This window comes from Pan paniscus, chromosome 9, assembly GCF_029289425.2.
Source record: "Pan paniscus chromosome 9, NHGRI_mPanPan1-v2.0_pri, whole genome shotgun sequence".
NCBI classification, from domain to species: Eukaryota; Metazoa; Chordata; class Mammalia; order Primates; family Hominidae; genus Pan; species Pan paniscus.
In genome coordinates, this window is record NC_073258.2 from 10,849,323 (window position 1) to 10,872,706 (window position 23,384).

At 36.4% G+C, this 23,384-nt stretch overlaps 1 protein-coding gene across 16 annotated transcripts in view; it reads right to left on the minus strand.

The window, feature by feature from the left end:
• Nucleotides 1-23,384, minus strand: part of STK33 (serine/threonine kinase 33) — a 211,492-nt gene that overhangs the window by 35,195 nt on the left and 152,913 nt on the right. For all 16 annotated transcript variants that reach the window (XM_034932094.3, XM_008971383.5, XM_014346687.4 and 13 more), the window contains 3 exons: nucleotides 15,920-15,995; nucleotides 11,254-11,366; nucleotides 10,721-10,806 (listed from right to left, as the gene is read on the minus strand). In XM_034932094.3, coding sequence (XP_034787985.1) covers nucleotides 10,721-10,806; nucleotides 11,254-11,366; nucleotides 15,920-15,995 — 275 coding nt within the window. The remainder of the gene's footprint in view (nucleotides 1-10,720; nucleotides 10,807-11,253; nucleotides 11,367-15,919; nucleotides 15,996-23,384) is intronic.

Below are 23,384 nucleotides of genomic sequence, written 5' to 3' on the forward strand. Positions count from 1 at the left end.
ATGTCTTCTTTTGAGAAGTGTCTGTTCATTTCCTTTGCCCACTTTTTGATGGGGTTGTTTTTTCTTGTAAATTTGTTTGAGTTCATTATAGATTCTGGATATTAGCCCTTTGTCAGATGAGTAGGTTGCAACAATTTTCTCCCATTCTGTAGGTTGCCTGTTCACTCTGATGGTAGTTTCTTTTGCTGTGCAGAAGCTCTTTAGTTTAATTAGATCCCATTTGTCAATTTTGACTTTTGTTGCCATTGCTTTTGGTGTTTTAGACATGAAGTCCTTGCCCATGCCTATGTCCTGAATGGTATTGCCTAGGTTTTCTTCTAGGGTTTTTATGGTTTTAGGTCTAACATTTAAGTCTTTAATCCATCTTGAATTAATTTTTGTATAAGGTGTAAGGAAGGGATCCAGTTTCAGCTTTCTACATATGGCTAGCCAGTTTTCCCAGCACCATTTATTAAATAAGGAATTGTTTCCCCATTTCTTGTTTTTGTCAGGTTTGTCAAAGATCAGATAGTTGTAGATATGTGGCATTACTTCTGAGGGCTCTGTTCTGTTCCATTGGTCTATATCTCTGTTTTGGTACCAGTACCATGCTGTTTTGGTTACTGTAGCCTTGTAGTATAGTTTGAAGTCAGGTAGGGTGATGCCTCCAGCTTTGTTCTTTTGGCTTAGGACTGACTTGGCAATGTGGGCTCTTTTTTGGTTCCATATGAACTTTAAAGTAGTTTTTTCCAATTCTGTGAAGAAAGTCATTGGTAGGTGTTAAGGTATATTTAATTGGTATTAATTCCATTATACAGGTTTTCTTTGTTAGTGTTTGTCTGGTATGTCCTTTTCCATTTTTGTGTTTCAATATTTCCATGTCTTTATGCTTCAAATATGCTTCTTATTAATAGTAGAGAGCTAGATTTTTTAAAAATTCAATTAGACAATATACCTTTAAACAGGTATTTTAAACCAATGTACTTGTAATTATTTCTGTATTTGGACTTGTTTCTCCTATCTAAGCCTGTTTTTGAAAAGGGAAAAGTTCCCTCATCCCCTTCGCAGGGCATGCAGTGGGGGGTGTGGCTCGCTTCTTCTGTGTCCTGCGGCTCAAACCTCTAGAGGGAGCATGCAGATGGGCAGATGTGGGGTTCCAACCCCAGGGCAGCATCTGGAGGTGAATGTTTACAGCTCCTGAAGCCCCAGTGGGTGTGTGTTACAGGGTGTTCTTTTAGTTTACCCGTCCATAGGTGGCTTGTGTTAGTCAGCTCAATTAGACCCCCTGCCTTATCACAAGGACAGAGGGCTTTCTGTATCCCAGGGTTTCTAGCCTTGGTGTACTGGAAGAATCTGATCACACGCGGGCTTGGAGAATGAGTCCAAGGTTTTATTGAGTGGAGGTTCTCAGCAGATGGATGGGGAGCCAGAAGGGAGATGGAGTGGGAAGGTGGTTTTCCCCTGGAGTCAGGCAGCTCAGCAGCCTGGGCTCTCCTCCAACTGCCCCAGCCAAACTCCGTATTGTTCTGCCGCTGGATGGCTTGCAGGCCTGCTGGCCCTATGCCGCGGAGTGACTCTCAATGTCCAGCTGCTTGTGCGTCTGCCTGCTAGGGTCTCAGGTTTTTTATAGGCCCAGGATGGGGGCATGTCAGGCAGGGGTGGTCTTGGAAAATGCAACATTTAGGCAGGAAAACAGAAATGCCTGTCCTCACCTAGGTCTGTGGGCACATGCCTGGGGGTGGAGCCCTAGCCAGGGACTATGCCCTCCTCTACCTACCTTGGCCTCCCAAAGTGCTGGGATTATAGGCGTGAGCCACCATGCCCAGCCTGTTTTCTCTATTTCTGTCTTAATTTTTCCAAAGATGTATTTATATTGTTGTTTTTTTCAAAGAACCAAATACTGACCTTGTTGATCTTTTCTATTTTACCTTTGTGTTCTATTTAGTTGATTTTCACTTAGATTTATCTTTCCTACTACTTTATTTGGGTTTACTCTGTTAAAATTCTGGAATGTTAAGTTAGATATCATTAATTTTCAGTCCCTGCCCCCTTCCATATCATTGTTATTTCAGTTTCTCCCACTCTTCATATGTTTTTCATTCCTTCCTACTTTAAAAATCTGATGCCTCCATATTCTCCTTTAGCACACTTTCATGTGCTGCTCCCATGCCCTTGCCCCCTTCCCAGTGCTCCTCATGTGGATATTATCATGAATTTTAATTATGGGTTATTATGATTATGTTTTCTCTTCTTTGGTTTTGTGTTTTGATTTTGTATTTTTTGATATCAGCAAACTCTAGCAAGATATTTAAAGACTCCTGCTGCACATGGCTCTTGTGGCATCTCCTGGATTTGTTTTTCCTCCTCTGTAAGTACTTCTACCATGTGTTTTAACTCCTGTGGCAAACCCTCTGAGCTCTTGTATATTTGAAAATATCTTAATCATTCCCTTTAATATGAATAACAATTTGAATAGATATAACATTTTAACTTTAAAGTTCTTTTTCCCTTAATACAGTTAACATATTACTCCAGTTATTCTTGCATCCAATGTTGCTGCTGAAAAGTAGAATGTCAATGTGATTCTTGTTCTTTTTTATATGATCTGCTCATTCTCTCTGGGAGCTTTTAGAACTTTTCTTTTTGATGTTTTAAAATTTCATTATGTCTATTTGTCAGTTTTTTTCTTCTCTCTTATTGGGTAGTCTGTCATCTCTTTAAAGCTAAGGTCTTTCTTTAATTCTGATGAATTTCTCCCCATTATTTCTTCAAAGATTTCCTCCTCCCCCTTTTTATTTTTGTAATCTGAGACTCCTATTAGATGGATTTTGGCACTTTTACTTTTAACCCCATGTATCTTTTCTTTTATATTTTCAACTTATTTATCCTCTCCTGCTCCCTTCTGTATAAAGTTCTACAATCTGATCATCTAGTTTTAAAATTCATTCTTTAGTTGTATCTACTATGTATCCTATATCACTGCATTCTATATTTCAACTATTATATTTTTCATACCTACTTGGTTCTGTTTTTATTTCTTATTCTTGCTTCATATTATCAACATCTTCCCTTATCTCTCTTAGTATGTTCACTTTGTTAATTTTTAAATTCTAGGACTGTGTATTCTAAACTCTCTTCTAATGGTGTTTGAAACTTGGCCCCTAAGCTCCTGTTTCCCAGGAAGCATTGGCACCCCAGAAGACAAGGCATGGATCTAGAGCCAGTCCCGGCCCTTGGCCTTGGGAGATCAAGGAAGAGTATGGGGAAGAACCTTAGACACCAAAAATCTGCCCCACTAAGCAACTCCTCAGTTCAGGGTTTCACACTTACCCACCTCCTCCCGCCAGGAGAAATAATCCGAGGAGGAGGCACTCCTAAAGTACACCGAAAGTATCAGCCAGGAGTCCTAGAGTTTGGAGGCCAAGAGGTAAGAAGTCAATGCCTACAACGAGTTAATTCCCACACATTTTCCTTGGCTTCTCATTCAGGCACGGCTTCAGTGCTGCTCCGATTATATTACTTCAGACCCTTGTGAAGGGATATGTAAGCACTGGTGTCCCAAAGCAAATGACAAGAGGAAAAAGGAAAAACTGGGTTGTTTTGTGTTTCTATTTTAATTCCCTGCCTTGGCTGCAGCCTCACCCACTATCCATATCAGCTCAAGCTATCCCTTTATTTTCCCAGGGATTTCTCACTCTTCTCTGAATCCTGGTATCATGAGGTTTCTCTCTAAAGTTACTTCAGGTTTAATCTTCAGAGAAGACACAGTATCTTGGCAGGAACCAGAGTCTCCTCCAGCAGGCCCTTCACTGAGTGGTCTTGAAACATAACTCAAACAGCTGTGATGAACTGCATGACACTACTATGTCAAAACTCCTTCCGTTCCTATCCACTTATTTATATAAGGTTCTCAGTGTCTATTAAAACTAAAAACAATACAATATTGCTGAACATTGTCTCATTCTAACAATAGAAATATTCAATCATGTATGAATGAACTAATTGGGAGGGAAAGCAGCCCTATCCATCCACTAAAGCATTTCCAATATAATACTGTTATGTTTAGTAATTCTAAAAAATTATAATCATGTTCTCTTGATCAATTATATACTACTGATAATAATCATAATGAAAAGTCATTCTTAAATAATTTTTAGAAATTATAGAGCCTTAGAGTCCCAGGAAATAAAAAAAAATTTAAATATAAATTTGAACTTTTTTTGTAAAATGAGACAAATTATAGGTGATTAATAAAATCCATTCAAGCAAAAATATTACATTAGGATAAAATTCTGTGGAAGAAGTAGAATAGAAAAATAGAGACACAAATTCAAAGAGAAGAATGAATAACCTAGTTTCTGTTAAAGAAGAACTTGTTCATAAATATCTAAAAATGAATGAGATGGATGTCCCATATGGGTAAAAAACTGATATTAGCTTTATTTTTAATTACAAATGTTTATATGATAAATTATATCCCTTGCAATTAATTACATTTATGGTGAAAATTTTTAAAGTCCAACCTAAAAATATCTGAGAAGACTCTTCATTTTTCAAAATTCTTTTTTGTTATAATTCAAGCATAAAAGTTTGAACAAATTGTTCCAAAAACACTTCATTCTTGTTCCAATCTACAAAACCAGCACTTCTAGACTTTAATTTTGTCTCATACCATTTTCCTAGTCACCTAAGAAGCAGTTTTGATTGCTCTTACTCTCTTACCTAACACTTCTACTTAGTTACAAAATTATGTTTTCTTTCTCAGGTCTTCTTTCTCTCCTCTTCTCTGTTCCCACTCACTGCCCTAGTTTCAGTCTTCATTATCTTACCCCAGTCCTACTTCAGTTCTCCGGTTTCTGCTTGCCACCACGACAACCATATCACACACTGTTGCCAGATAACTCTTACTGAAGTTCTGTCTGTCCTGGCAAACAATGCATCCACCAACTCACTAACTGATAGAGTCTCAAACACTTGGCTACTTGTTCCCAGCCTGTTCCAATACTCATCTTGTTTCTATTTAACTCCTGACTCTTGGTTCACCTCCTCGTTAAGACCCTGCTTCCACCCTTTAGCCACCACCTGTATATATGGGCTCCCTCAAGACCTTCAACTCCAATTTATTCCTAGGGCTCTTCCTAGATTCAACTGAGATTCAGACTATCTCAGGCAAGATACTACATTCGAGTTCTTCCCTCAGAATCTAGTCACTATCTCTAGCCCACAGACCTCATCCAAGTCCACTCACATAACGCTCCAAGGGTGAGAGGGACAAAAGAGAAAACTCACACAAGCACAGCAGCAATCATGGCACTTGAGTGCCTTTCAGTAGTAAGTCATTGCCAAATGAATCAAATGTAAACTCTTAGGGTCTAGAGCAAAATAGCTCTAACCTTCCTTTTCAACATAATTTCCCACTACTCTCCTGTATGCCTTCTATGGTTATAGAAAAAAAAGGAACTACAAATTATTCTCTGAATATACTTCATATTTTTTCTATCTTTATGCCTTTGAAAAGTTATTTCTATCTAGAATTCTCTTACCTTCCTTACCCTGACTCCTACATGAATTTCTATTTTTACCCACTTTTTAAAAAGCCAGATCACATATTACCTCCACCCTTAAGTAATTTTTATAATCCCCTAAAGCAGGGGTTTCCAATCTTTTGGCTTCCCTGGGCCACACTGGAAGAAGAATTGTCTTAAGCCACACATAAAATACACTAACACTAATGACAGCTGAAGAGCAAAAAAAAAGAAAAAAAATAATAATAAATCTCATAAAGTTTTAAGAAAGTTTACGAGTTTGTGCTGGGCTGTGGGTTGGATAAGCTTGCTTAAAAGAATAATAGCTCTCTTCTTGGAAATTTAGTAGTAGTTGTTGTAGTACATTTACATCCTTGTTGATCTATCATTCTCTACCCGTGTTTTTGTTTTAAACCCTCTACTAGGCTGTGGGCAACCTGTGGGCAGGGACCATGCCAGACTGATCCTTGTGTCCTCCAAAGCACATAGTAGCTATCCAATAAATATTTGTCGAATTATTGAGTATATACCAATAATTGAATACTGAGTAAATCCCCAAGTGTCCTGGCTCATGAGCTTTTCCTTAACATAATTTTTTTTTTTTTTTTCTGAGATGGAGTCTTGCTCTGTCACCCAGGTTGGAGTGCAGTGGTACGATCTTGGCTCACTGCAACCTCCGCCTCCTGGGTTCAAGCAATTCTCCTGCCTCAGCCTCCCAAGTAGCTGGGACTACCAGCACCCGCCACCACGCCTGGCTAATTTTTGTATTTTTAGTAGAGATGGGGTTTCACCATATTGGCCAGGCTGATCGCAAACTCCTGACCTTGTGATCTGCCTGCCTCGGCTTCCCAAAGTGCTGGGATTACAAGCGTGACCCACCGCACCCAGCCTCCTTAACATAATTTTTATAGAAAGCTTCACTAGAGACTCAAAAATATATTCATATACATAAGATAATTCAGAATGTATGAATAACTACATATAGTAAAATAAAGGTAAGAGTTAACATATTTAGGATGAAAATATACAGAAGGAAAAAATAACAGCCAACAGTTAGGTATCAGAAAATTTCCATCCTCTTATATAGAGTATATATGTTAAAGCTAAAGGTCAAAAGCCAATGATCAAAACCCGAATAACAATACATAAATTAATGAACAAAGGCCCTGTTCATACATTAGGTAAGACTGTTCTGAAATTAGTCCCTACACCTTGATTACAAAGTGCTTTTGCAAGGTTGTGACTATAAAGCAAAGTACAGACTTACTTGTGGTAAATTAATTACTCAAGGAGAGGAACTGTTTTATTCATCTTTGTACCCCTCTAGTACCTGATGGATTAAATAAAATGATACTTGCAACAATCAGTATAGACATTTGAGTGATTGATGTCCTATTTAAAATAAGCCACCTGGCAAGACTGATGCACTTTAACAATATTAATAATTTCTTTAAGAGCATACAACTGTTCTTTACTACCTATGGAATGAAGTTAAAATTGTAACCCTGGTTCAAGTCCACTCACGATTTTCTTTTTTTTCTTAGTCTCACAATTTTCTTTCCTTTTCTGGTCTCATTTCTCACTTCTTTCCTTCAAGCTTCTTATCTGCCAGTCAAATTAAACTTTCTGACTTCATACTTGCTTGCCTCCATACCTCTGGTCATTTTGTAATTTCTTAAGTCATTTATCATTTTCTTCCTTGCATTGAATCTTATACATAGGTTGTTTTCCTTACTAAATTGTAAGTTCCTTATGTCAGAGACCACGTCTTATGTGGCTTTAACTATATTTTATACCTAGCACCTAGTACCTGGTAGGGGCACACATGTGTGTACACACAATGTGTTGAAGGAATTAATGTTTGAATATCATTAAAGCTCAAAATACATTATGGCAAGACATAAAAGAAAAACTGACTTCCTTAATTTATAGCAGTGGCTTTTAAATATAAGTGGGCAGAAGAAATACCTGGGAAACTTGTTAAAAATGTAAATTCTTGGTGTTATTTGTCACCAGGAGACTTGAAGGAATACCAAGGCAATTACCTAATAAGAAGCAATTAACTCCTGAACCACAGTTGACAGTAAAAGGAAACAAGGAAGAAATGAATGAAAGAAAAGAACCGGCATACTCCGGCCATTAGAGTCAAACTCTTCCTTTGCAAGAAAGTCATTTATTGGGTATTTTTCCTTACATCTAACCACTGACTTTTTAAATCAGGATGACAATATGTATGTGTTTATTTGAAATTCCATTCCCTTAAATGTACAAGAGAAATAGTTATTTTTCTCAGAATACTTTTCAGATATTTACCACATTTCAAAATGCACAGTACATAGGCTAAACCATAGAAACTTTATAGAAAAATGTTACTATGTGTTAGGTATTACAAAAGGTAAGCTCTGGTTGTAAAGCAGCAGGGCGCTGAGAGAACTACATATTTTCTTTAGATTACTTCAAACAGGCGATATGAATCATAGAAAGTAAGACTTCAAGTGGTTAAGAAGAGTTTTGCCTTTCAGAAGTTTGTAAAATGCCAGTATTCTAAATTTCATCCACTGAATTCCTTAGGACAATCCGATATAGTACACAATATCTGTCACTTCTCTATCCATTTGGCAAAGACTTCATAGAGACAAATGTTACAGAGGCTCAAAAATGGAGACTACTAGAAAAATGACCAAATCCAGAAATAAAGTATGTGCTAATTAGAAAACAAATAATTAAATGGCCCAACCCGAATGTTGTGTGATGCTGAAAAGAGATAAATTTCTAAGGCACACCATCTGTTTTACAGTTTATTTTGCTGTACTACAAACCTACTCAATATAGTTCTGCAGTGATCTAGCTGCTAACTCATTTGCACAATTACTTTAGGCCAGAAATAATTTTTGCACAGAATCCTTTGAGAGAGCAACACATTCATGGAAGAGGGCAAACATAATTCATTCTTGGGTGAAGACTATTTTTAGCCCTTAAAGAAAAAAAAGTTATTCAAAGAAATGATTAGAAATTGCCAAAGGAAAATTAGATAATTTAAAAGGAGAGTGATATCACTATATATTTATGTATCTAAATTTATCTGAGGTTCTTAATGTTTTAGTGCCTAAAGACATGTTGCTGGGGCCTCTTCTCTCTATCTGTATTTTCTTCCTTATTTATCTTTTCAGCCCAGTGTCTTTATGTGGTGTTTGTATACTCATGATTCTCAAATTTATATCTTCATCTTAAATCTTTCCAGTTTCAAACTCATATATTCAATTATCTGTTTGATATCACCACTTGGATGCCACATAAGCATTGCAAACTGATCCTATCTAATATAGAACCTTTGATTCACCATCCGTGTCCCAGAAATAAATCTATTTCTCCTACAGTCTTCCATATCTCAGTAAATGGCACCAACATCCAACCAGTTGTTAGAATAAAATCTAGATGTCATCCTTATTTCCTCTCTTAACCTCATTCTTCATCGAATCCATCATCAAATCCTATCAATTATACCTCTAAAATATATCTCATGTTTTTCTCTTCATCTCTATTGCTACCACCCTATCCAAGTCACTATTATCTCTCAACAGTACTACTTCAACATCTATCTAATTCCCTATTTCCAAGCCACTCCCCCCCACCCCAATAGTCAGAGTGATCTTTTAAGAATATTATCGGCCGGGCATGGTGACTCACACCTGTAATCCCAGCACTTTGGGAGGCCGAGCCGGGCAGATCATGAGGCCAAGAGATCGAGACCATCCTGGCCAATATGGTGAAATTCTGTGCCTACTAAAAATACAAAAAATTGCTGGGCATGGTGGTGCATGCCTTTAGTCCCTCAGGAGGCTGAGGCAGGAGAATCACTTGAACCCAGGAGGCAGAGGTTGCAGTTGACTTGAACCCAGGAGGCAGAGGTTGCAGTGAGCCGAGATTGTGCCACTGCACTCCAGCCTGGTGACAGAGCGAGACTCCGTCTCAAAAAAAATAAAAAAGAATATTATCATATGCTAATTTATATTTTAAATGTAATTATATCATGTATCCCCAATACCTAACACAGTGTCTAGCAAATAATAGATTTATAATTTTTAATAGATGAATACTCTCTAGTAATATTCCCATATATCTCTAATAATTTCTAATCTCAGTTCTCAGAAAAATTTCTGAGATACCTAAAGACCTATCCACTTACTGAATTATTCACTCATTCAGCAATTGTTTGAGTATTGTATTAATTGAAATTAGGTCCAGCTGCACACTATATCTTAAAGATGACAGAAGTCTGTTTCCAGTTCATATAAAAAATTCTGGAGGTAGGCAGTGAAGGATTGACATGGCAGCTCTGTGAGCTACTATTATGGTTCCTTGCATCTTGTTGCTCTGCCATTTCCAGATTCCACTTTATAATCTAATATGGCTACTCAAACTCACATCTGCATCTACCAGGAAAGAGGAAGGACATGAGAAATGCCATATCAGCTCCATTAAAGGACACTTCCCAGAAATTGCACCCACTTCGACTTGCATCTCACTGACCATCACGATAACTAGCAAAGAACACTGGGGAAGAGCCTTTTAACTGGACAGCAATGTTTCCAACTAAAAGTCAGAATCCTTATTATTATAGAAGGAGAAGAATAAATATTGAGGGATAAGCAGTAGCCTTTTCCAAAGTTCCTGCTGTGGCCAGGTAATGTTCGGGTGCAGGGATATGAAGATCAGTAAGACACAAGGTCTGTGCTTGAAGCATTAGTCTAATGGCAGAAAACAATATGTAAATAAATAAAATTCCAAACCAGGAGACTGCCACTGTTCGGAGATCATGGCTTTTCTGAGTCCCCAAAGATTTTCTACACCCCAAGAGTTGAAAGAGAGGTGAGTGGTTCCAGTGTTTTACATCACTGAACTATACAGACTGTTTCAATTTTCCACAGCTATAACACTGGACATTTTTCAGCTCTGTTCTATTGGACATGATACTTTCATGACACTGAGCAAAGATCATTTAAACCTCTATAAATATATATAAACAACTGTGACAACAGTTCTAACAGTTTGAAAATGCCCATTTTCAGAAATTTGTCAAGACTCAATGTTTTTTAATTTGACAGAAAATCAAACTAATTGACTGTTTTAAGACTATACAGAAAACTCCAAGACAAAATAAAAAGAAATGAGCAATGGTAGCATGTCAGAAAGAAAAAAGTAATATTGTAACTTACTGTTAACCACTGGTTATCTAGTAGTTCCTTAGCTGTGATTCTGTGAGCAGGATCTACTTTCATAAGTTGTTTCAAAACACTTTTAGCTAAAAATAAGAAAAAAATCCTGAAAAATCTTATTTAACTACAATTAATAGCATACATTTTACAATTTTTTAGGATTAGGTCAGTATAACAGGAAAGAAAGATGCCAAGTATACAATAAAAATCATCAGTATAAATGCCTAATAAATATAGTTTAAAGCCTAAAGTGAAGTTTTATTGCCTGGATTACCTAGTTTAATGGTCTATAGTAAACATTAGCTAGATGATCAGCAAATTTCCTCTTTAACTTTTACTATGTATTTTCCGTTTTTGAAAGTTTTCATGATGAACAATCACAGTGAAGATATCGCTATTTCCACAAGTAAATAGTGTTCATTTCCACAAGTAAATTTAATGACTAAACAGAGATTTAAAACATTTTAACCACAGGCCAACTTTCTTATGTTACTTATATTAGCTTTAGTAAATAATAACGCATCTATACTTACCACAGTCACTTATGGAATTCCAGACTGGATTTTCAAAATGTAGTTCTCCTTTTCTTATTAACTCAAAAAGCTTCTCTTCTGAGCTTGCCAAAAAGGGTGGTTCTCCACGTAATCTGCAACAAAGGCAATCACTTTGTTTAAATTTTTTAAATAATAAAAATAAGGCTATCAAAATTAAGTTTCCATAGGACTTGGAAGTAGTGTTGCTTCATATTTAAGGAAAGGATGGGAAGAGATGGGTACCTCCCTGGAAGTAAAAATGGAAACAACAGGGTTTTCCAAGATCAGTGCTAGGCTCTTATTTCAACATTGAGAGGAAGGATCTGGTAAAGGAAGTTTGCAAGTATACACTGAAACCTCCAGATCAGCAAATGACCCAAAGCTCTTGCAGGTGGGGAAACACTAAGCTTAAATGGGGTTAAAATACGGGAAGGTGAGTGTAAGTGTACAATAATAGTGGTAGCTAATACAAGAGATACACTTTGGAGTGAGCAACAGGAAGGTAATACCTTAAGGAACATAATGCAAATTGACTCAACTGAAAAATACAATGAGTTATCAGGGTCTAACTAGTTACCAAAGTCTAATGACCACCTAAGGCTTTTATCCATAGTAAAATACTATACAAATGTTAGTAATAACAAAAATAAACCAAGACTAACCCTGGGAATTTCTTCTTTTTATTTTTTGAGATGGAGTCTCACTCTGTCTCCCAGGCTGGAATGCAGTGGTGCAATCTCGGCTCACTGCAACCTCCGCCTCCTGGATTCAAGTCATTTTCCTGCCTCAGCCTCCCGAGTAGCAGGGATTACAGGCACGCGCCACCTCGCCCGGCTAATTTTTGTATTTTTAGTACAGACAGGGTTTCACCATGTTGGCCAGGCTGGCCTCGAACTTCTGACCTCAAGTTATCCACCTGCCTTGGCCTCCCAAAGTGCTGGGATTACAGGCATGTGTCAACGCACCCAGCCCTAACCCTGGGAATTTCTATAGGATCTAAGTCAAGGCCAAAAAGCCATTAAAATGGACACAACTCTTCAAAAATTGTATATGAAATCAAAAGGGTCTGAATGTGGAAAAATCAGACAATAATTTGACCCTTTGGCCTGAAAGGGTGAAAGCTAAGTATACATAATGACCAACATCAGTAAAACCATGAGCAGTGTGTATAAAGTAAACATGGGCTTGTTTTCACATTCTTTAATACAGAAACAATGTACCTTTAGACTCTTAACAGAACATGGCAAGCCTGTAAAGCTATTACTTCAATAAGTGATCTAGGTCAAAACTACAAGAACAAGCTTAAAAGCTGAGTCCAATTCTTCATAACACAATATCAACAAATGTCAGCCATCCTCGTTACTGTCAACTCCAACATCTGAGGGCAATCCTATAGATAACAACCAGATTTGTCCAATGACAACCAGACAGATGTAATTAGATTCATCACAGGGGCAACTCTATGTCTATTCTTCAACTCTCATGGAATATATTTTTGTATTTCATTGATGAAAGAATAAAATGGCATAATTTCATTATACTTCCCAAACTGCTGGTCTATACTGTACATAAGTATAATAATCTCTAAGTCTTTTAACAGTTACATTTTTACTAATTTTCTTTATATTTTTCTTTAATTATTTAAAAATCTAACTCATTAACATTTTCTGAATAAGTCAAAATTTGATTTTTTCATAGTAATGATGATGATTATGATGACTTTTGTGGGGGGAAAGTTGCTTTCATCCTAGTGGTTTATCAAACTAGACCAGACAATAGAGCTTTTTCATTTACCAATAGGTTCTTACTAAGTATTTATCAGTATCATATTGTTCTGCAAACTCTTATTTTAATACTTTTTATCTCTCTAGCTCATTCTGATTTCCTCTGTCTCATCCTATTCGCCTTGCTATTGTTTAGTTTTAAAATGCAATTTAAAAAGCTATGGAAAACAAAATAGCCAGAAAAATGGCCTTCTGGACAATTACTATCTATTAAAACAGTGCAGGCCAGCAAAGGCCTAGTTCATTGAGCCTGTTATCTACCAGTGATACGCACATCCACCAATTTCTTAGCTGCCTCTGCATTGCCTGACTAGCATGCAACTATAGCTTAAGGGCTACATCTTAAAAAATTCACTTTTTTCCTGTTCTTTGCAATTTTACTTACATAAAAATGTATCTAATGGTTGGTCAATCAGCAGCATACAAAATTTTATGACAGCAATTTCCTTCACATCCAGAAAAGGGAATCCAAGGCATGAAAAATATCTCTTAAAGTCTTCCTACTATTTTGTTGCATTCATAGAAATCAAAACAGCAAAGGACAAAAACTACAAAGAATATTTACTTATGCTAATTTCACCTTGAGAAAGTATGTTATCACCATCTGATTAAATAGAAATGAATCAAAGGTAACTGATAAACAAGAAAATAAACCCCCTGGAGAAGGTAATATGTTTGTGCTCTTGATTAAGGAAATTATAACACCATTGGGCTCAGACAGATTAATGAATAGGCACTGATTAGCTAAGTAAGAGTCTACTGTAAAGAGAAGACAATGTTATTATGGTGATATGCAGTCACACTCTGAAGCAGAAAAATTAAAATTATATTTCTAAGAAAGAGAAAGAGATTTAAGATATAATACATTCACTTTCCTTAACACCAAGTTCAAACTAAGAAGGCAGCAAACACTACATGAATTGCATAATATTAGAATATATATAGGATAGGATGTTTGACTCATGGTTTCTAGAAAGTCTTGAAAGTATAAAAGACTAATTTAAAAGTTATATTTGAATTAAAGACTAAGGCTCAGAATTTTTGCACTATGATTTTAATCAGCACAAAACGATGATCAAAAACTTTTTGAATACTTTTATACTTTATGTAATCTAAGCAATGATGTGTGTTGACCAGCTGAGTTACAGCTACAATCACATCATCCAATTTCTACTGCCTGTATATTCCATTTCACACAACTGTGAAAATGTAACTACTGTGATGTCAATATTTAGAAATGATCTGGAAGAGGCAGTGCACAGTGAAATCTTCAATATGACCATAAAACTAATGTTGCATCAACATAAAAATGTTCACATTCAGCAAGAGGCAGAACAATGGTCACTACCTTTTTAGAACACCTCTTAGAAAATTCACTTTAATTCAATTTAACAAACATATTGAGCACTGAATGTATGTCTATTATACCAGATACCAGGAATGCAAAGATGAATAATCTAAGGTCTCTGTCCTCCATGGAATTTAGAACAAGGAAAACAGATACAATATATATAATATTATAATATAGTTTTTAAAAGCTTTATGAGAATACATAAAAGGGAACAATGAATTCTATCGGATTTACACATGTGTAAACCTTCCTGGTTAAATGTTCCTATTTTATTATTTTTTCTTTCAACATTACTGTTTTGCATGATACCTTAAAATCTTTTGTGGAGCATGAGAAAGTATATACCTAATAAATGTAGGAACTCTGCTATGGTGGGGTAAAGTAGGAGTAGAGAAATAGAAGGCCTTAATGTTTGAGCTGGGTCCACCCAGGAGAGATTCTTACAGAGAAAAAGAATACACACATACCCATACACACCCCAGAGGCATACGACACAGGGTGTGTCCGAGTATTGAAATGTGACCTGGAATCATTACAGCACAGTGTAGGTGCACAGGAATACATATCCAGCCCCAAACTGGAAAGGCATGCTGGAATCAGGTCATGAAAGACCTGCTCTGCTATGCCATGCCATGCCATGCCATGCCAAGATGCTCTGACACTTCTCCGTATACAAATACATATATATATGTATTAGATTACATATATATAATATATATTATAATTATATATATATATATCAGAGGCTTTTATGTATGTATCAGAGGATTTTAATCAGGAAAGCAGTATGATCAGATTTGTGATTTGAAAGGACACCCCTGGCAGCAACGTGAAGGACAAACATGGGGAGGGTGACCAGAAGTAGGGAGAACAGTCAGAAAGACCCTGCAATAGTCTAGAAAAGGAATCATAAGGAGAAAAGATACAGGTGAAGAGAAATCAAAGAATAGGTAAGGATATTTCAAAGGAAAAATGAGCAGGACATGGAGTTTGACTGAATCTTGAGAATGACAGAGAAGGAAGAACAAGAATGACTGAAAGCTCCAGCAGCACAACATCATTATGGGAACTGGGAACTGTAGAATACTCCCTAGATCCTAAGTGACCCTCTGCCTAGTTAGTGCCCACTCCCACCTATGCTCTGCCTGTATGGGTAGAACAAATGCCAGGCCACAGTACCTCCCTACACCTGATAAGCTGTAAGTGAACCTCATGAGAAAACACAAAGAAGCTTTTGGTTTGTAGCAAAGGATACAGAAGGTGTTAAGATTTTTCATTTTGCTCAGATCATATTGTTGTATTTATAGATCAATGAAAACCAAAGCTGAAAGTTATAAATTTACAGTATTAAAAAATACCTCAGGGATGTATGTATACCTGACAACTAATAAGAGAGCTTTTAGAATGATCTCCCAATTGGTTTTTAAATCACTTTTTAAAAATATATATTAGTTTTAATTTAAAGTCTATATCATTCTACTGTTAGAAACTATCCACTCATCTTAAAGTGTACATTTAGCAGGCTACTTACAACATGTACATTATGACGCCTATGCTCCAAATGTCACACTGCTGGCTATAGTCGTGGGCACTGATAACTTCAGGGGCTGCCAAACAAGCAGATATAAAATAACATTAATAATACAATAAATGTCTTTTAAATGCTTAAACACAAGCATGAAAAATGTGCTGATGTGCTGTAATTTATTCCCCCATAGGGAAAAAGAGAACCAACAGCAGATGTTAAATGAATAATGCACAGGCCTTAACAATTGATGTCACTGTAACCTCACTCCTATCATTTAGCTTCTAATGGAACAATGGTGTAAACTGTATAACTAAATGCACTACCCTTTATTTCTTTAAATTGTTAAGAAATGATTTTGCAAAGATTCTGTAGTTATAGTAGAAGACAACAATATCCCAGCCCTTTCCACAAAATAGAATTAAATATATGCCTTAAGTAGATGTAACATAATGCAGGCCCAATATGTGGAAATCTGGATTCACAGAAAAACTAAGGTACATGGTTATAAATCACTTTAGTAAAATAATAATAGCATCACTCCTATAACAGAATATGAACTATTTTCTGCATTTTCAAATAAGAAAGCCAAGACAAAGAGAGAGCTCCTATAAAACTGGATCAAAAAGCCAACTAGTCACAGGACATAGACTATACTAAATATATATGTGTGTGTGTGTGTGTGTGTATTTTTTTTTTTGAGACAGGGTCTCACTCTATTGTCCAGGCTGGAGTGCAGTGGCATGATCATAGTTCACTGCAGCCTCAAACTACTAGGTTCAAGGTATCATCCCACCGCAGCTTCCTGAGTAGCTAGGACTACAGGTGCATACTATCATGCCTGGCTAATTGTTTTTTAAAAATTATTTTAGAGATGGGGTCTTGCTGTGTTGCTCAGGCTGGCCTCAAACTCCCGGCCTCAAGTGACCCTCCCACCTCAGCCTCCTGAATAGCTGGGATTAGTGGCATGAGACACCACACTCAGCTGGCTGCCTTTTTAAAAAGTCACAAATGACATTGCAGGAACATGTCTATTGTACCTCTACAGCTATGAATCAGATATATTTAAGAAAAAATAAAAAGAAAATAGTTATAAGCAGAAAAATACAATATATGTATATATTTCAATAGAACTTTAAAATTTATACTTTTGCATAAATTGTTATTTGTATGAAGTATGTTAAGAATTCTGTGAGATAGATATGTAAGCATTTGACTCCCTTTGCCAATGAGGAAACTAAGTTTCAGATATATTAAGTGACTTGCCTAATGTTACACAGCTGCAGAGTGCCTCCTATGCAAAAGGTGCGTTCTTATTTTAGAAAAGTTTCAATCTCTCCCACCTACACATACCTACACCTACACACACACACACACACACACACACTTTTATAACTACTAAAAGCAAATGGAATTTCATTTCCTCCTTTTTCCTCTGCCTAGTGTTAAAGAGATGAAAGGCAACAAAAAGGGGTCAAAAGATTAAACAGAAGAAAGAATGTACAGATTACTAACACTGAGCAATCTGTCTCCAAATGATTGAAAATTAACTAATATTTTCCTTTAAGCCATTATTTGTATTTGTTAACTCTACTTAAAATCTTTAAATATGGAATTTTTAAAGTTCCAGTTGCTCTATGGCCACATGTCTATGACAAGGGCAAATTCTGTGACTAGATTCAGTGAACGATTTCCACACTGGTGCAGCACACAGCAGGGGACAGGAATTCCTGGTCCTCGCTCTTTCAGAGTCATCTTAATTATCAGGGGCATTTCGATTTGCACTGTCATCCCAGCCCTCATAGGGATGCAGAGGCCAGAGTAACTGCCAAGAAGCCATTTAGGAAGTCAGCAAAGCTCCACAAACCATCTGTCTTCTCTCTTGTTCTCTCACTTGTTATCAGTGTAGACAACTAATAAGGAGGCATTAAACTCAGGGTGCTTGAATATATTTTCCCCATGTAACTACAGACCAGATGTCTTTTGCCAACAGCGGGATATGAACAGAATCTAAAGTAGCCTTTTCCCAAATAAGATAAAACAATTTCAAAACTTTATGCATCTAGCAGACAAAAAAATCAATGAATTACGTATACTCTTCAGCAATAAAAATGAATAAACTACTGATACAACATGGATAAGTCTCAAAAATCATGATGTAAGACAAAAGAAGAAGACAGACACAAAAGAGTATGTACTGTATGATTCAATTTATATAAACTTCTAGATATGCAAAACTGAGCTGTGGTGATAGAAATCATCAGTGGTTATGGGTGGGGGACTGACTGAAAGGGACATAAAGGAACTTTCTGGGGTGACAGAAATGTTCTATGACTTGAACATAATGGGGTAGTGATTACACAAGTGTATGCATTTGTCAAAACTTAAAATGTGTACATCCTATTGCAAGTAAACTATATTCCTAAAAAGCAGATTTTTAAAAATCTACTAAAAGTACAAAAACAATGTGTCAAAGATCTTTCTTGGTTAATGACTCTCTTAGAGATCAACAGAAGTGGCAAGCAAAAATACACCAACAATATGGAAGATCTGAATCACAAAAATATCACATTTCATTTAATAAGCACACACAGAAATTTTTATGCTCAACAAACCAGGTATACATACATATTTTTAAAATATCCAACGCATCATTTGCAAAAGCTGATCATGTGTTCTGTCACAAAGAAAATTCCTAAAAGTTGAAAATCTTTAAGACGCAATCACCTACCACAATAAAGAAAACCAGACAGATAAACCAAAAGGCTAGGACAACTAACATGCATTCCATGCATTTCAAACACATCTCAACCACCTGGAAAAATTCTAAAAACACTTATAAATAATTTTTCTATTAAACAAGACTAAAATTAAAATTAAAGTATATCAAGAGATTAATCACAATTAGAACACCGTATGGCAAAAAAAAAAAAAAAAGTCAAGGTACTCAGAGGAAAATATACAGCCTCCAATGCATTTCATAGAAAATAAGCCTGATAATAAATATGTATTCAACTTAGGAAGTTATAATAAAAAACAAACCACTAGCCACAGTGGCTCATGCCTATAATCCCAGCACTTTGGGAGGCCAAAACAGGAGGATCGCTTGAACCCAGGAGTTTGAGATCAGCCGGGGCATGAGACCTCATCTCTACTAAAAATTAAACAGAAAAAAGTTATCCGGGAATGATGGCACATGCCTGCGCTCCTTGCTCCTGGCTCCTGGGGAGGCTGAGGTGGGAGGAACGTTTGAGCCTAGGAAGCTGAGGCTGCAGTAAGCTGTGACTGCACCACTGCACTCCAGCCTAAGCAACAGAGGGAGGCCCTGTTTCAAAAAAATAAAATAAAATAAACAAACAAACCAAAATAAAGCACAAAGAAGGAATTCAGAAAAATAAAAGCAGAAATTAATGAAAAAGCAAACCAAATAACAATTAGATATGAGCTGGTTCTTGAAAAGCCCATTGGGAGCTTTATTTATTATTTATTAACTGTCCTAACCACTAACAAATTTGATCTAGATAAAATTATTAGTATTACAAAGAGCTAAAATTCAGGACTAAGTGCTAGACACTGCTAAGCACTTTATATATTTTTTCTCATTTAATTCTCATGTCAACCTGATTAAAAAAAACTATTGTCTTCTAAACATTTCCTATCACCCTTCCTTTTTTTTGTACTCAGCACTTTGCTCTAAAACATCAGATTTATAAAAATCTTGTTTAATGTTTGTGCCACAAGAATGTTAAGTTCCATGAAGGCAAAACATTTTTATGTTTTGTTCACTGTTGTATTTTTAATACCTAGAACAATGTCTGACACTAAGTAGGTCCTCAAAAAATTTTTTAGAAATGAGTGACATAATTCCTATTATATATATAGAAACTGTGATAAGAGCAGATAATAAGTGCATATTGAATTTATAGGAGAATATAACCACAGGTACACAGGAGAATATGAAAATAATAAGTAAACATAATATGCATATTTATGCCAATGAAACTGAAGTCTCAATAAAAGAAACAATTTTCTAGAAAAACATAAATTATCAAAATGATTCAAGAAAATGCAGAAAACTTGGATAATTTAGTATAAATTGAAAAAATAATAGAAACTTTATCCCCAAAAAAGTAGCAGAACCAAAAAATTTAAGAGGAAATTGCAAACTATTATTAGATAATTTTTATTATCTAAAAGGTTCATTTTTTGGTTCCATATTTTCCAATTCTGTGAAGAAAGCCAACGGTAGCTTGATGGGGATAGCACGAAATCTATAAATTACTTTGGACACTATGGCGATTTTCATGATATTGATTCTTCCTATCCATGAGCATGGAATGTTTTCCATTTGTGTCCTCTCTTATTTCCTTGTGCAGTGGTTTGTAGCTCTCCTTGAAGAGGTCCTTCACATCCCTGGTAAGTTGCATTCCTAGGTATTTTATTCTCTTTGTAGCAATTGTGAATGGGAGTTCCCTCGATTTGGCTGTCTGTTATTGGTGTATAGGAATGCTTGTGATTTTTGCACATTGATTTTGTATCCTGAGACTTTGCTGAAGTTGTTTATCAGCTTAAGGAGATTTGGGACTGAGACAATGGGGTTTTCTAGATATACAATCATGTCATCTGCAAACAGAGACAATTTGACTTCCTCTCTTCCTATTTGAATACCCTTTATTTCTTTCTCTTGCCTGACTGCCCTGGCCAGAACTTCCAATACTATGTTGAATAGGAGTGGTGAGAGAGGGCATCCTTCTCTTCTGCCAGTTTTCAAAGGGAATGCTTCCAGCTTTTGCCCATTCAGTATGATATTCGCTGTTGGTGTGTCATAAATAGCTCTTATTATTTTGAGATACGTTCCATCAATACCTAGTTTATTGGGAGTTTTTAGCATGAAGTGGTATTGAATTTTATCAAAGGCTTTTTCTGCATCTATTGAGATAATCATGTGGTTTTTGTCTTTGGTTCTGTTTATGTGGTGGATTACATTTACTGATTTGCATATGTTGAACCAGCCTTGCATCCCAGAGATGAAGCTGACTTGAATGTGGTGGATAAGCTTTTTGATGTGCTGTTGGATTCAGTTTGCCAGTATTTTATTGAGGATTTTCACATCGCTGTTCATCAGGGATATTGGTCTGAAATTTTCTTTTTTTGTTGTGTCTCTGCCAGGTTTTGGTATCAGGATGATGCTGGCCTCATAAAATGAGTTAGGGAGGAGTCCCTTTTTCTATTGTTTGGAATAGTTTCAGAAGGAATGGTACCAGCTCCTCCTTGTACCTCTGGTAGAATTCGGCTGTGAAGCCGTCTGGTTCTGGGCTTTTTTTGGTTGGTAGGCTATTAATTACTGCCTCAATTTCAGAATTTGTTATTGGTGTATTCAGGGATTCGACTTCTTCCTGGTTTAGTGTTGGGAGGGTGTATGTGTGCAGAAATTTATCCATTTCTTCTAGATTTTCTACTTTATTTGTGTAGAGGTGTTTAGAGTATTCGCTGATGGTAGCTTGTATTTCTGTGGGATCAGTGCTGATATCCTCTTTACCATTTTTTATTGTGTCTATTTGATTCTTCTTTCTTTTTTCTTTATTAGTCTGGCTAGTAGTCTATCTATTTTGTTAATCTTTTCAAAAAAACAGCTCCTGGATTCATTGATTGTTTGAAGGGTTTTTCGTGTCCCTATCTCCTTGGGTTCTGCTCTGATCTTAGTTATTTCTTGTCTTCTGCTAGCTTTTGAATGTTTGCTCTTGCTTCTCTAGTTCTTTTAATTGGGATGTTAGGGTGTCGATTTTAGATCTTCCCCACTTTCTCCTATAGCCAAGACAATCCTAAGCAAAAAGAACAAAGCTGGAGGCATCACACTACCTGACTTCAAACTATACTACAAGGCTACAGTAACCAAAACAGCCTGGTACTGGTACCAAAACAGATATATAGACCAATGGAACAGAACAGAGGCCTCAGAAATAACACCACATATCTACAACCATCTGATCTTTGACAAATCTGATAGAAACAAGCAATGGGGAAAGGATTCCCTATTTAATAAACGATGTTGGGAAAACTGGCTAGCCATATGCAGAAAACTGAAACTAGACTCCTTCCTTACACCTTATACAAAAATTAATTCAAGATGGATTAAAGACTTAAATGTAAGACCTAAAACCATAAAAAACCTAGAAGAAAACCTAAGCAATACCATTCAGGACATAGGCATGGGCAAAGACTTCATGACTAAAACACCAAAAGCAATGGCAACAAAAGCCAAAATTGACAAATGGGATCTAATTAAACTAAAGAGCTTCTGCACAGCAAAAGAAACTATCATCAGAGTGAACAGGCAACCTAGAGAATGGGAGAAAGTTTTTGCAATCTTTCCATCTAACAAAGGGCTAATATCCAGAATTTACAGGGAACTTAAACTTACAAGAAAAGAACAACCCCATCAAAACGTGGGCAAAGGATATGAACAGACACTTTTCAAAAGAAGACATTTATGCAGCCAACACACCAGAGGTACAAGGAGGAGCTGGTACCATTCCTTCTGAAACTATTTCAATCAATAGAGAAAGAGGGAATCCTCCCTAACTCATTTTATGAGGCCAGCATCATCCTGATACCAAAGCCTGGCAGAGACACAACAAAAAAAGAGAATTTTAGACCAATATCTCTCATGAACATCGATGCAAAAATCCTCAATAAAATACTGGCAAACCAAATCCAGCAGCACATCAAAAAGCTTATCCACCATGATCAAGTGGGCTTCATCTCTGGGATACAAGGCTGGTTCAACATACGCAAATCAATAAATGTAATCCAGCATATAAACAGAACCAATGACAAAAACCATATGATTATCTCAATAGATGCAGAAAAGGCCTTTGACAAAATTCAACAATGCTTCATGCTAAAAACTCTCAATAAATTAGGTATTGATGGGACGTATCTCAAAATAATAAGAGCTATCTATGACAAACCCACAGCCAATAGCATACTGAATGGGCAAAAACTGGAAGCATTCCCTTTGAAAACTGGCACAAGACAGGGATGCCCTCTCTCACCACTCCTATTCAACATAGTGTTGGAAGTTCTGGCCAGGGCAATCAGGCAGGAGAAGGAAATAAAGGATATTCAATTAGGAAAAGAGGAAGTCAAATTGTCCCTGTTTGCAGATGACATGATTGTATATCTAGAAAACCCCATTGTCTCAGCCCAAAATCTCCTTAAGCTGATAGGCAACTTCAGCAAAGTCTCAGGATACAAAATCAATGTGCAAAAATCACAAGCATTCTTATACACCAATAACAGACAGACAGCCAAATCATTAGTGAACTCCCATTCACAATTGCTACAAAGAGAATAAAATACCTAGGAATCCAACTTACAAGGGATGTGAAGGAACTCTTCAAGGAGAACTACAAACCACTGCTCAATGAAATAAAAGAGGATACAAACAAATGGAAGAACATTCCATGCT